General features: G+C 40.1%; 1 protein-coding gene across 3 annotated transcripts; it reads right to left on the bottom strand.

The window, feature by feature from the left end:
• Window positions 1-2,926: 2,926 nt before the first annotated feature.
• On the bottom strand, window positions 2,927-13,650 carry LOC120785754 (stem-loop binding protein). 3 transcript variants are annotated; one of them, XM_040120631.1, is made up of 8 exons: window positions 13,378-13,650; window positions 11,245-11,391; window positions 9,662-9,775; window positions 9,485-9,556; window positions 8,780-8,902; window positions 6,215-6,370; window positions 5,718-5,826; window positions 2,927-3,650 (listed from the first exon to the last, which is right to left on the bottom strand). In XM_040120631.1, the coding sequence occupies exons 1-8, from the start codon at window positions 13,434-13,436 to the stop codon at window positions 3,579-3,581; spliced, it is 852 nt and encodes a 283-aa protein (XP_039976565.1). In that variant the 5' UTR covers window positions 13,437-13,650; the 3' UTR covers window positions 2,927-3,578. The 3 variants fall into 3 exon arrangements, with proteins under 3 accessions (XP_039976565.1, XP_039976567.1, XP_039976566.1); XM_040120633.1 differs by having other exon boundaries at window positions 9,485-9,550; XM_040120632.1 differs by having other exon boundaries at window positions 11,245-11,388.
• Between the last annotated feature and the right edge of the window lie 526 nt (window positions 13,651-14,176).

The following is a 14,176-nucleotide window of genomic DNA, read 5'->3' as shown; positions in this document are numbered from 1 at the left end:
AACAACCCGCTAAATCAATGAGAGCCCTGAGCTTATTTCTCGGCAACAAGACGGTCCCATCTAGGGGTAATGGGAGACAATGACACCCGAAGTGTGTTGCTTATGCCCAGTCTACTCCGTAATTTTGTTTTGGTTGCTGTGACTGCAGAAAAGCCCGCTTCACATAGATATGATGTCGGGAATGGCAGCAGGGTTTTCAGTGCTGTTGTGGCAATCTCAGGGTATTCTGCCATGACTTTCATCCGGAATACCGGCAGAGTTGATGTCTCCAACAGACTTTTAAGGCCGCCGTCATGTGTGATCTCCAGCAGCTGATCTTCTTCTTGCACAGACATGTTCGATTCACCTGGTTTATTGACAAATGGGTCGCGGATCCATTCTTTGTTAGTTCATGGGTCTTCTGTGGTTGGGAAGTAGCGCTCAAACTCTTTTAAAAGCAAGGCCCTCAGTAACTGCTTCTGTCCTTCTTGTTCCCACTTTTTCCTTTCAAAATACTCCAAAGGTTTGTTTTTTAATGCAGGGTGCTTGGTCTCCAAGTGGCGAAGCAGTTTTGAGGGCTTCATTGCCTCGTTGGAGAGAAATCCATATTTTAAGTACGTCTCCTGGTATTGTCTGTTAAATGCAGCTTTCTTCTTCTTAGTGGCCATAGGCTCTTCTTCTGTCTCGTTACTGAGCCTTTTTTCTTGCAGATCCATCAGTGAGCAAAGTGAAAACTTCAGCAGCTGCATGCTTGAGATGTGTGAACACAGTTGCTAGTTGTGGAAGCTCACCACACTCAGAGCTTTTCTGGGGCTCAAAATGGAAACTATGATAACTACCAAACATTATGAGATACATCGCTACAACAAAGATTACCTGAGGAGATCCATCTAGTCAAGACAGCACAAAAGTAAGAATATTGCATAAGTGACCTCATACTAATTATTTCAGGTAATTTTTCAGCTGGAGGCACAACAAGTAAATTCAGTCACTTGGAACAACTTGATATATAACATTATATACAGTCCAGACCCTAAGTATTTAGACAGTTCCTGTTGTTTTGTTCTTCAGGCTCTGAGCTTCAGCACATTTAATGTGAAATAAAATAATGGATTCTACATTAAAGTGCCAAGTGTCAGCTTTAAAGGTTTACATAGATATAGAAAGGACTGTATGAGAGATGTAGCCCTTTAGACACAGAACGCCCAAAGTTTAGGGGTTCAAAAGTAAGTAGACAGATACAGTCAAACAAAATCATATTTAATATTCAGGAGAAAATCCTTTGCAGTCAAAGACAGCCTGAAGGCTTTTACCCACAGACATCAGCAGATACTTTGTATCTTCCCTGGTGATGCTCTCCCAGAGCTTCACTGCAGCCACCTTCAGCTTGCTTGTTGTGGGGTCTCTCTGACTTTAGTCTGGTCTTCTTCAAGAGGACTGCTGCAGAGTCAAACTTAGATCTGGTGACCGACTTGGCACGTTAAGGATATTCCACCTCTTCACCCTGAACATCTATGTGGTTGCTTTGGCCATATGTTCAGAATTATTGTCCTGCTCAAAGACGAAGTGCATTCAGCTGGATCTGAGTACACAGATCCTCCTGTATACCTCTGCATCAATCCTGCTGCTTCCATCAGCAGTGAAATCACCAATAAATGCTAGTGTGCCAGTTCCATTGGCAGCCATACATGCTCGAGCCATAACATAACCACCACGTTTGACAGATGAGGTGGTGGCTTTGGGTCATGAGTTGTTCCCTTTTTCTCCATAATTTCCTTTTTCCATCATTTTGACAGAGGTTGATTTTTGTTTCATCTGTCCATATAACCTTGTTCCAGAACATCAGTTCGTTTTACGTGTTTTTGGGAACTGTAGCCTGGCCTCTGTTTTTAAGGTTTACCAGAGGTAAACCTTGATCTTTGACAAGGAAACCTTTACACCTACATCCCGGAGAGCATTCTTGACTTGCTTTGCAGTCATAAAAGGGTTCAGCTCATCCATAAGACTTGTGGTCCTCAGTCTAGATTTTTTTTTTTTTTTTTTTTTTTAGGCGCCTCATTATCTTCTTTACTTGCACGGTCACATCTTCACTCCTCATATCGACAGACAACTCCGCCTCAATCTAAAGGGCAATTCTCAATTCTCCACGAGCTTTTTTGTGCATGAACTAACATTAAAGCGACACACAGCTTCCCAAGAAACATTCAGTAGCCAGGTGTCCAATTAATTTTCAACATCTGCAATTTGGGCACTTTTGTTAAAAGGGTTATGTGTTTGCCTGTATATATGGGCTGTTTCTTGTGCACATGAATGTTTGCCTGACAAAGACCTTGCATGCACTTTGCAAAAAATACTTGATAGCTTGCAAATTTCAGTGTACAGACAACTTCTCCTTTTCCTTAAAAGGGCTATATCTCCCACTTAGTTCTTTCTACATTGATGTAAACCTCCTCAAATGAAAGCTGAGACTTCGCACTTTAATATAGTATACATTACTTTATTTCAAATTGAATGTGCTGAAGCTCAGAGCCTGAAGATCAAAAGATGTGGAACTGTCCAAATATGCATGGTCTGGACTGTATACACATTACATATAAAGTACAAAATGCATTCATCAGCTTTATAAACTACCAGTTTGAAGAAGGGTGAAAGTGCAGTTTTTGTGCTTTTGTAGCTAAATTTACAGGACTAGGTATAAACTTATTACAACAGTATACATGGAGCAATGGTGGGTTGAGTGTTCCCACGGTAAAGCCTTGGTTAGTAAGACCTGAACAAAGCTGACCTACTGCTTCAACTGACCATCATCTCTGGTTCCAAAACTACATTTTAACTCAGTCACACTAGGACAACAGGATGAGTAACAATTAAAGTTCTGCTCATAAAGGAAATTTGAGACATTAAAGTTTGTTTTTTTTATTTGAAACAGCAATAAAAATCACAGTAACATTTGTATTAAAAAACAACCCATGTAAAAACAAATCAAAGCCCATATTTAAAATTGTACATGAAAAACAAAATCTTGTCAATATGAATAATTAAAAAGGAAAATACCTTGTCTTTGGTTTGCCTATCTCCTACTACTATTCTCCAACTATTTAGAGAACCCCTGGAGTTCAGTCCATTTCTATGTATTTACCAAGTACAATTGGGTTGTGTTTTAATATTTGCAGCTAATGGGCATCAATATTCCTGGATGTCTGCTGTACCAGGACAGGGATCAGTCCTAAAAGTGTTTTTAAGAATGCCAAATCTTGAACCATTGACGAAGCTTGATTTAATGCGCAACTGGAAAATCATGCCGTAAAAGAAGACTCCCTGAGCAGATTAATAATCTGTAAAAGGTCCCAACATATGGGTTAGGAAGCAGTAGTACAAATGGGAAAAAAATACTTAATTTGTTAAAGTGTTGAACTAATAACCAACTGAGACACAGACAGCATTATGAAGCTATGCAGGTGCAAGTAGATCAAGTTGCTGGTACCTGGAACAGTCATTCTGCATAACATGATGGGCTGTGAGAGGGAAACACAGAAAAATGGCTGAACCATTAAAGATGTGTATGAACATGTATGGTTTTGGAGAAGGCCAATGTTGAGCTACACCGTGTCAGGCTCCACTGTGGTTTCCGTCTTCTGTATTTTAACTGGAGTACCCAAACAGTCCTCACCCTGAGCACAAGAGCAAAAGCAATCAAGTTAAAACTTGAAATAGAGATCCTCACTGAAAGCAGCGGAAATAACAGGGCTTTTTTTTTAAGCACTGCATTTAGTGCCCCACACCACAGATTTAGCCAACATATAAGAGACACAATAGATGAAAAGACTACCTGTTGTGTCCTCTTGCATTTGTTCACAATCACACCAATGTTCACCTACAGTTAGGTCCATTAGTATTGGGACAGTGGCTCAATTTTCATTATTTTTCCTCTGTACACCACCATAACTTGAAACAAAGCCATCAAGATGTGATTCAATTGTTGACTTTCAGCTTTAATTCAAAGGGTTTAACAAAAAAACAAAACAAAAAAAAAAAACAAAAAAAATCACATTTAATGTTTACAGCCATTTTTATACAGTCCATCATTTTCAGAGGCTTAAAAGTAAGAACAGAAAGGCCAGATTACACTTTGCCAGAAAACATCTTAAAAAGCCTGCCTAACCCTGGAACAAGATTCTTTGGACAGATGAAACCTAGATTAACTTGTACCACAATGACGGGAAGAGAAGAGTATGGAGAAGGAAAGGAACGGCTCATGATCCAAAGCATACCACATCATCTATCAAACATGGTGGAAGTAGTGTTATGGCATGGCCATGTATGGCTGCCAATGGAACTGGGCCACTGGTGTTTATTGATGATCTGACAGCTGATTGAAGAAGCAGGATGAATTCTGAACTGTATAGGGTTATATTATCTGATTCAGCCAAATGCTGCTAAACTGAGGATGGTGCTTCACAGTACAGATGGATAATAACCTAAAACAAACTGCGAAAGCAACCTAAGAGCTTCTCAAGGCAAAGAATGGAATATTCTGCAATTGCCAAGTCAGTCACCTGACCTCAACCCGACTGAGCATGCTTTTCACTTACTGAAGACAAAACTGACCCACAAACAAGCAGAAACTGAAGGCGGATGCAGTAAAGGACTGGCAAAGCATTTCAAGGGAGGAAACAGCATTTGGTGATGTCCATGGATTCCAGACTTCAGCCAGTCATCGATTGCAAAGGATTTTCTTTCAAATACTAAAAATACTCCTTATATTTATAATTACTTTTGTTTGTCCAATTACTTTTTAGCTTCTGAAAATGGAAGGACTATGTTTAAATATGGATGTAATTCCTAAATAGTTAATGTGACATTTTTGTTAAACTCCTCAAATTAAAGCTGAAAGGTTTTGTGGTGTACAGAGGCAAAATTACAAAAACTGTGTCACTGACATGTACCTAACTGTAATTAAACAAGTAAGATTTCTCTATACAGGAAAATGTCAAAATGTTATTTTACGGGTCTGTAACATCCTAATAACTTTCTGATGAAGACCTAGGAGGTTTCTGGGAAAGAGCTGTCATTTGATACTCATTGTAGGTAAACTGGAGAAAAGGTTCTTAAGAGTTATTAGAGTTTTATTAGTTGTGTTGAATTTAAAAGCAGTTGATGATTTCTGGGGTATATCATTCATCCATTATCCATTTAGTAATGGAAACAATAATTTCCACATACTGTATGTTGAACTGTATATTTGCCTGTAGACAAATTTGACCTTATTGCATGTTCAGTTAACCTACAGTGCTCTGATGAAAAGACTCAGTAGGTTATCCTTGTGATTTATTTGAATCACAAGGATAACCTTGTGATTTATTTGAATTAACTAACTGTAAGTATGTCAAATGACCACTGTACCACACAGCTCTTTCCTGGAAACTTCTAGGGAGAATGTTAAGAAATTATCAGGATACGGTGAACACATCAAATACAGATTTTTTTATACAATTTTTTTTAACATTAAATTGCTTATAATTTTTGCTACTTGAAAAGGTAGAAAACTTATAGATTTGTAAATGTTCAAAAGATTCAGATTTGACAGTGAATTCAGGTTCAATAAAATGCTTATAACACCCAATCTTACGTCTACTGTTTCTCCTGCAGTCACAACCATGTGTGTTTTTTTTTTGTTTGAGCTTTAGATGTACAATAATTCAACTGAACAGAAGTGAACAGAAGTTAATAAAACTCACCTCCAGTGAAAGGCTGTGTGTGGTGAGAGAGGCTTGAGCATTCTGGGAGTCTGAAAGGGTGGGGAAGTCCAGCTCAATGTCCATCACATCATCAAGACCCAGCTCCTCACTAGAAGAACAGAAGCAAAGCAACACAAACATGACCAACGGCTGACTGACAATGTACACAACATGTTCTTTATGGGCCTAAAGTAACTTGAAACTTGCTGAAGTCCAAATGTTTTCTTTAGAGCTAAAACTATTAATTGCTTAGTCGGTCCACATAAAAATAATCTGCTACTATTTTGGTAATCGATTGATTATTTCAGCCACTTTTCAAGCAATAATATTCAAAAACATTCTCATGTTCCAGCTTTTCAAAATGGAGGACTTGCTGCTTCCCTATTTACATGTATAATACTTACATGAATATCTCTGGGTTTTGGACTGTTGGTCAGATAAAACTACTCATTAATCAATACTGAAAATAATCATAGCTGCAGCCCTAATTTTCCTACACATTATCAAGGACTTTGTCTTGGCCGTCCTCTGTTGGGGGGTCCCAGGCGTGCAGTTTGACCTTCCACAATTTTATCTGCTGATCCCATGAGCGACGGCTGTACTTCCTGAATTTATTGGGAGTCTTCGGATGAACACCCGGCTGACGCATGTGTCTGGAAACACAAAGGTAAAGAGAAACAACAATGAAAACAGAGGGGTTAATGTTTTGGGTCTTTAGAGGAACATGTGAATGCAGATCTGTGGTAGTGCCAACACCTAGAACCTCATTTCGTTCTCCTACACCCTCTCTGCAAAAGAATTACTTTCTACTATGAGGTTTCAATCATACAATCCCATCAGGGAGGCATCTGATTGGTCCCATATTAGTTCTGCAGCAGTAATTGGTTACCATGGTGCAGATGCAGCAGCCAGTAGCTCCCTAAAATTTCACTACATTTTTGTTTTAATTTGCTATTTTTTGTCTTTATTACTGAGGCACACATTACTTATGATTACTTAAGACATAAATACACTTAAACCTCAGAAAAGGAAACGCAGGGATTGGAACAAGTGCAGCAGACCTTCAGACGATGTCTGCTCTCTGTATCCTCAGACCAGCCAGCAAGAGCAGCCAGATCAAACGTCACCGCAAGCAGTGCTATCGACCCCAAAAGAAAGGGAGGAGAGCAAGTTAAGCTAACTAAGCTTGGACCTAAGCCTTTTCCTCTACCCAGCCTACCTCTGGCTGATGTCTGGTCACAGGAAAATGGACTGGATGAGGTGAGACTCAGGCTCACTCAGTAACACAAGATTTGAGACTGTTGTGCCCACATCTTTGCAGCGACCTTTTCCCATTACAACATCCGTGATTGAGCCGTTGCACTCAATGGGCGGACCATGTTCTGCACTGACGGAACACATGATTCCGGTGTGACAAGGGGAGGAGTTTTATTGTCAAGATATCAACCATATTATCTGCTCAGAGAATTCACCAGTGTGTTAGTTACTATGTTTTATGTTCCCCAAGATGCAATTTCAAAAAATGCACTACAGGCATTGTATGAGGTCATCAGCAGTCACATGAGTGGTATTTGTTATTAGTTTTTGTTATATTTTGTGAGTAGCAATGAGCGACGCATTCTGTAATTTCATTGTGTTGTATAATGATAATTAAATTGAATCTTGCATCTTGACAATGAGCCCAAACATACAGCCAGAGTCATAAAGAACTATCTTCAGAGACAGAAGAACAAAGAATCCTTCAACAGATGGTCTGGCCCCCACAGAGCCCTGATCTCAACATCACGGAGTCAGTCTGGGATAACATGAAGAGACATAAGACACTGAGGCTCCGGTCAGACAGGATGCAGTTTTTACATTGAGAGGGGTCTTTTTTCCAGTTGTTTTTTATAGACAGTAAGTGTATTGTGCGCTGCACATTCGCCCAGGGTGCCTTGCATTTTAAACACTTGGAGCGCCTTGTGTTTTTGCTGGTGCACTCTCAAGTTGAAAAAAAAAACTAACTCAGAGCGGAAAAGCACCCAACCACATTTACGTTTTTTCCCCATTGTCCAATTAAAATGAATTTAGAGCAGTTTGACAAACTGTCCGCGACTCATCCTAAAAATAAGTTTTGAAGCGACCATCATCCAGGCGAAGCTCCTGGACCAGCTGGTGGTACTCCCCCCAATTTTTCCTCTTTCTGAGGGTGTCATGTACCAACACAGATCTCCCAGGTTTCCCTGTGCTCAGCATATTATTCGGGAACAGCCTCTCACCCTCAGTCAGAGCCTGAGCAAGTATCCTCCGCCTGTAGCCTATAACATGTACTACCATCTAAATAACATGTACATATCTGTGACTTTACTTTACAACAAAATCACAGTTAGGCTAAGGACAAATGATTTGGTGGTTGCCTAGCAACAATTTAAAAAACAACTTCACTCAAACTTCAAGATGATTAACGCACCGCAATGCTTTTTTTTGGAGAGAGAATAGGTCAGACCTTGTTTTAATTATTAGATATGTCCAAAACATTCAGTTTCTAATGGATGTTCTCCATTGTCTAATACTTTGTCTCGCCAATCACTGAACAACCACGACAGATGAGAGTGGAAGCTTTGCAGTTTTAAATGAAGCCACTATTTTGTGTTGTTTGGTTTAGAATTCAAGTACTTTGGAGTTTACTTTATCTGTTCTTGAAATTCCTACTTCACTCTAATCTTGCTGCGAACATAAGTCACGTCATTGGTTAAAAAAACAGTTTTATTATGATAAGAGACCACTGTATTTCATCAATTGTAAATGATTTACCATTTTGTTAATGTGGTCGACCATTGATTAAGGAAATTACTTAATTTGCATCATTAAGTCTCACCAAATACTGATTTGATTTGATTTAGGTTTTTACTCTTTATTGCACTTTAGATGAAGTTAACTGATAAATAAAAACTATTCATGGCATTATGTATGAAAGCATCCTCACTTTACTTTTAAAAACTTTTTCACAGTAATGTATGTGCTCATAATATTTTCAGAGGTGTATTGATCGAGGGTGTGTGTATATGTTTCTGTAAACATACTTTGGAACTTCCTTGATGTATCGGTCGTAGGCCAGTGTGTTCTTGCCATAGTTGATTTGTTTCTGTCGCCGTAGCAAAACAGCCTCATCAGTCTCCATGTTATCTCCCTCTCTGGAGTCACAGCTGCAACATACAGACAGGCTTAGCCACATGCACACACATACAGATTCAAACAATAAAGGAGCAGCTGCTATTCATTGTGAATTAAATTCACAATGAATTCAGAGAATTCCACTTTATACAGGTTTCCTCACATCACACTTGTTTTGATTCACTTAAAAACAGAAGCACAGCTGTTAGCAGCTGAGCCGTTAGCTCCAACTTCATTCTGTAAGAGCACTTTAAACAAATGTGGGAAAAGCCAATCACTGGAGCCAAAAACTTCACAACTCAATACATTATTTTAACAAGGTGCCAGAACTTAAACAATGTGTGGAAACACATTGCTCAGGAAATTTATTGTACGCCAGTATAGAGGCATTTGGAGAAAATAACTATACAATCAGAGTACGTAAATTATATGCTCAATTTAACACCTAAAATAAGAAAGAAATTAGTTTACAGTAATAGTAAATAATTTATTGACATACAGATTAATATATTCTACAGCTTGCTGGCATGCGCTCACAAGCCAATTATTTATCAACAAATGAATAGAATGAGTTTAATGGTCAGAAACAGACAATAAGAGAGGAGGTGACAGACCTCCCAGATGAGCCAGAGGAAGTCTTTCTCTCTCTCCTGGTGACATCTGCACCCAGTATCCTCCTCCTGTAACTGAGCAGAATGCACACACAGTCAGTCAAGCTTGGCTCTCAATAAATGGGTGTACTTTAATTGAATCAGAGATAAAAATCACTGGAATGGAAGCAGTTTGGTTACCGCTGCATGTCTCGGTGTACATCCCTCCTCATCTCATCATTCTCCACCTGGCTGCCCCAGTCAGCCTGTCTGCCACAGCGAGACACTGGGCCTGCGTTCTCTGGAGTGGTGAAACTAGGGACGAAACACAAGGGGGTACATACCAGCATAAACACACTGAGGGGAATATAAGTATTTGTTGGCACAGAATCAGCAATGTACTTGTCAACTGTGGTCACTAACTTGTTAGCCCAGTGAATCACGATGAGTGAGAATGCTGTTTACAGCAGCCTCTAAGAATGCATTCACTTAATTCAGTTTAGTTTCTTTCTTTAATAGATCATGCATATTAGAGATTAGAAATTCCTAAACAATCATTTCCCCATTTTAAAAATGCTTACTCCACTCCTGTGAGGTCAGTGTTTCAAACATTGTGTTGGAGTTTGTACAAATGAGGAACATCACGTGACTGATGACGTCTGAACCTTCACAAGTCTCTGCTGCTTTAGAGGGGGGTTCATTGAGCTAGAGAGTTTTTAAAGTTTTGCAGCTAAACTATGTGATGTGATGTACAGATGGGTGACAATATTCAGGAAAAACCAACATAAAGTGTCTTAATAAAGTGTGCCACCACATTCCGCCAGAGCAGCTTCAATGCTCCTTGAAATTGTTTCTCTAAGTGTCAACTGGACCCAACTGGAGGGATGAACACCATTCTTCCAAAAGACATTCCCTCATTTGGGGCAGCTGAGCCTCAGGAGGTAGAGCAGGTCGTCCAGTAATCGGAAGGTCAGTGGTTTGATCCCAGCTCCTAAAAAGTCCAGTCCGCATGTCGAAGTGTCCTTGGGCAAGATACTGAGCCCCAAAGTGCCCCAGATGTATCATCGGTGTGTGTGTGTGTGTAGAAAGTGCATAGAAAAGAGCGCTGTGTGAATGTGTGTGGCAATGGGTGAATGTGGCAATAGTTTAAAAGCGCTTTGAGTGGTCGATAAGACTAGAAAAGCGCTATATAAGTGCAGTCCATTTACCATTTGACATTTTGATGACAGTGTTGGAGAGGGCTGTCTATGACGTCAGTCTAAAAGCTCCCATAAGTGTTCAGTTGGGTTGACATCTGGTGTCTGTGAAGGCGATAGCATACGATTCGCACCATTTTCATACTAAACAAACCATTCAGTGAGAGACCCCCCCCCCGTGCCCCATGGATGGGGACCTTGTCATTCTGTTTCTCCATTCATTTTTTAGGTTTTCCCTTTTATTTGTCACCCATCTGTACATTAGTGGGATAAGAAGAGAGGAGAATAGTTATGAAATATGGTGATGTAGACTAGAAAGAAATAATCGTAAGTATGAGAACACTTCCACTTGATATGACAACAAAATGTTACATAAATAGTGACCATGAAGTTAAAACCTCCTTCAGTGACACTGGACCTAAACACCAATACACCAAGAAGGTACATTTATTTTTCATGTCAACAAAAATATTCAATGGTTAGACTGTTTGGACAATACATTTATCAATATGAAGATTTATTTGAAAAGACCTTTAATTTCCACATATAAATGTATATCTAATTGTATTAAAAGGCTTATACTCTTACCTGGCATGTCTGTTGTCAGAGTATCTGTAGCTGCTCTCAGCGTGCCTGCTGTTTTCCCTGTCATTACCTTCTGCCTCTCTGTTGGGCCGCAGGCATCCATCGACCCCTCTCTTCCTGCAGTGGGACCACTGAAACGGGCCATTGCTACTACGCAGGGAAGACACAAGAAAGAATTACATTCAGGCATAAAAGGATATATTCAGCTATATTTTAATAGCTCTTCATTACAAGCGCATCGCAAGATGACATTTCTACTTTTGTCGAACTAGCCAATAAACCAAATTGTTACCTGGAGCACCAAATGCAGAACAATTCCCAGACTACGTGCAACCTCTAGTTCTGAAAAGTTAATTACAACTAGCTAAAGCTACTAATGCTAATGTAATGCAACTTGGGAAACAACCTAAGAATCTCTTTTCGTGGAGCCGACAGAATGTTTTTCTCATCCAGGTGGTTAGAAGTGTCTGGGGATGCAGTGTGGATGACGTTATCTTGAATAATAGTGCGCTCTTGTTTAACAAATGTCAAAATGAACGGAAAGTTGAAACTATGATCAGCATTCATTGAATTGGCTCATCATGTGACTGCAAGTACATGAGGATAGTGTTTTGGGAACAAAACTGGTCGCATTTTCTCTACATTGAGCTCCACGATGTTTCCTCACTTCTAACACTGTTATAAATCAGATACCAACAGTGAATCTGGTCATACTACGAGTGATACTGGTGTGTGACTGGTGGGGGTTCCCAGTGGACATGCTAGAGATTTTTCACTGATAATCATACACCTGCTATGGAAGTGGAGAATTACTAAAAATCTCTTAAAAAGCAGCGTTACTTGCATGAAAAATATCAGCAAAGTGAGTTCTGCATTTCAGTGTTCAAATGACAAAATCCCATTTTAATGTCATATTAAATACCATATGTTCTGGCTCTATTTGTCTTTTAATAGTCCGAATCTTACGGTTGAGTTTATGTATTCTTGCTCACAGTATCTCAAACTACATTTGGATTGGGTTTTTTTTTTTTTAGTGTACAAACTTTTTATAATGTACTGGCAACTCTTCATTATGATAAACTGTGATGGCATATCAACAAATCATTAATTTCTCAGGAAGCTGCATGTTCCCTTTTAAAATCGTTATTATTTAAATATTTTTCCATTGTAAATCTAGGGGAGCCATTTTTATCTGAACATAGCTTTGTGTGTGTGTTTCACCCTAAATCCCCATGGTCCTGATCAGCTAACTGTCAGCAAGCTGCACTGTTACAGGTTTGGGTCTGAAGACTTGTTCCTCTGACAACAATTGCTGACTCTGAAAATACCGTCACAACAGCGGTTAGTGATTTAAAACGATTAAGTATATTGTGTAGACAAACAGTCGGTGTGACCCGATTAACAAGCACAGACTGGGGCTGGCTGGACTAAAACAGCTCTCTGTAGTTTAACAAAACAGAAATCCTTATCTTAAGAGATTCTCCCGCCATTTACGACCTACTTCCGATTGTTCTGACCTTCTGTGTATCCTTCCATTATTTACCCGACACTGTTCAGGGAATGTGTGCTATCTGGTATGGCTTAGGCCTGATCGTCACCATCGGCTATATCAGTACAGTTGTATCCCGAGTAAGCACAGTCAGAAAACCATGACCTTGACTCATTGCGTTAGTTTGGTCCCCCCTCCAGCCTGGTTAAACAAGCTCTAAGCTATCTGCACACATAATAACAATGTCCCATGCAACCCAGCAAACGACTTTATTGCTTTCAGTGTTTACCGCCCCGACGACCGAACAATGACGGCTGCAGTGCTAACGTCGTGTCCCCTTGTTCCCCGCACAGCCCAGAAACCACACTCCGGCTACTACAGGGCAACTAGCTCACCCATTCCACTATACAAGAAGCTAAACACTCAGGCTAGCGCAGCACACGAACGCGCGCACGCACACGTAATAAAAATCTAGTTACACTACATGTATCTCATACATTACCAACAAACATGTTCTGTAATAAGACATGCACAAGCCTTTCTTTGGAAACGAGACTTGCAGCGAACCTAACAAAGCCTCCCGTCCGGTGGACAAAGATACAATGGGAGACGGTGCTTGCAGCGGGTCAAACCACATTCAAACGTACCTTTCGTCACGTTTACCGCTGTGATCATCACGTCGTCTGCCTCCCGTCCACTCAGACATTTTTAAAATAATGAGTATCTGGGACAATAAAGTAGCTCTGTGGCCAGATGGGGGGTCTCTACCGCGGTTCAGTCTACAAACACCCGCCAACACTGAAAGACGCGCGGCCCGGAACAATCCCGCAGGTCAGGTGACCGGAAGGGGCGGATACACATGCAAATCAACAGGCAAGTTGGAGGCGGCCGTTGTTTGAGGCTGCAGTCAGGACGGGCACTATTCCACAGCCCTCACAGTCACACAAGGAGGGCAGATATGTAGTGAGTAAGGTACTCCCCAGCGCAAAGTGTACATGCTTTGCATGGGACAGTGTTGATGTTGTCCGAGAAGATACATCCTCCCAGTACCTTTATCAGTAACACCACCATGATTTTTCCCCTCGGCATCAGCTGATTACTAGGAGCTGGAAAATAGTTACACAAAAGGTATGGCAAATGTGTCCATGTTGGTTGAAGACAGGCTTCAAACATTGCAACAAAATCATGCTGCAGTTTATACACATGGATCTAATGATCCAGAAACCAGAAGAGCAGGATTTTCATTCACCATTCCAGTTACAGAGTCACTCTTAAAAGAAGAACATTATTTTGTTATATTTTATTTATTTTTATTTTCTTAAAGTCTAATCTTTGAAGTGGGCTCTTTGTATATTGTGCTTGTGTGCAGTGGAAAATAAAAATGTTAGCCAATAGGTATGATTACTATTTCAGGCAGTAGAGTAACAGTAGAGAGATTTTAAGGAG

The sequence above is a fragment of the Xiphias gladius genome, chromosome 23 (assembly GCF_016859285.1).
Source record: "Xiphias gladius isolate SHS-SW01 ecotype Sanya breed wild chromosome 23, ASM1685928v1, whole genome shotgun sequence".
NCBI classification, from domain to species: domain Eukaryota; kingdom Metazoa; phylum Chordata; class Actinopteri; order Istiophoriformes; family Xiphiidae; genus Xiphias; species Xiphias gladius.
The sequence above is the reverse complement of the archived record's forward strand: the minus strand, read 5'-3'. Positions and strand labels throughout refer to the sequence as shown.

Excerpts from the sequence above, each read along its gene's own strand:
- LOC120785754 (XM_040120631.1), bottom strand. The coding sequence starts at position 13,436 with ATGTCTGAGTGGACGGGAGGCAGACGACGTGATGATCACAGCGGTAAA. Across the intron at positions 9,557-9,661 it reads GTACACCGAGACATGCAGCG|TTACAGGAGGAGGATACTGG; the intron begins GTAACCAAACTG and ends CATTCTGCTCAG. Across the intron at positions 6,371-8,779 it reads TACATCAAGGAAGTTCCAAA|ACACATGCGTCAGCCGGGTG; the intron begins GTATGTTTACAG and ends TTGTGTTTCCAG.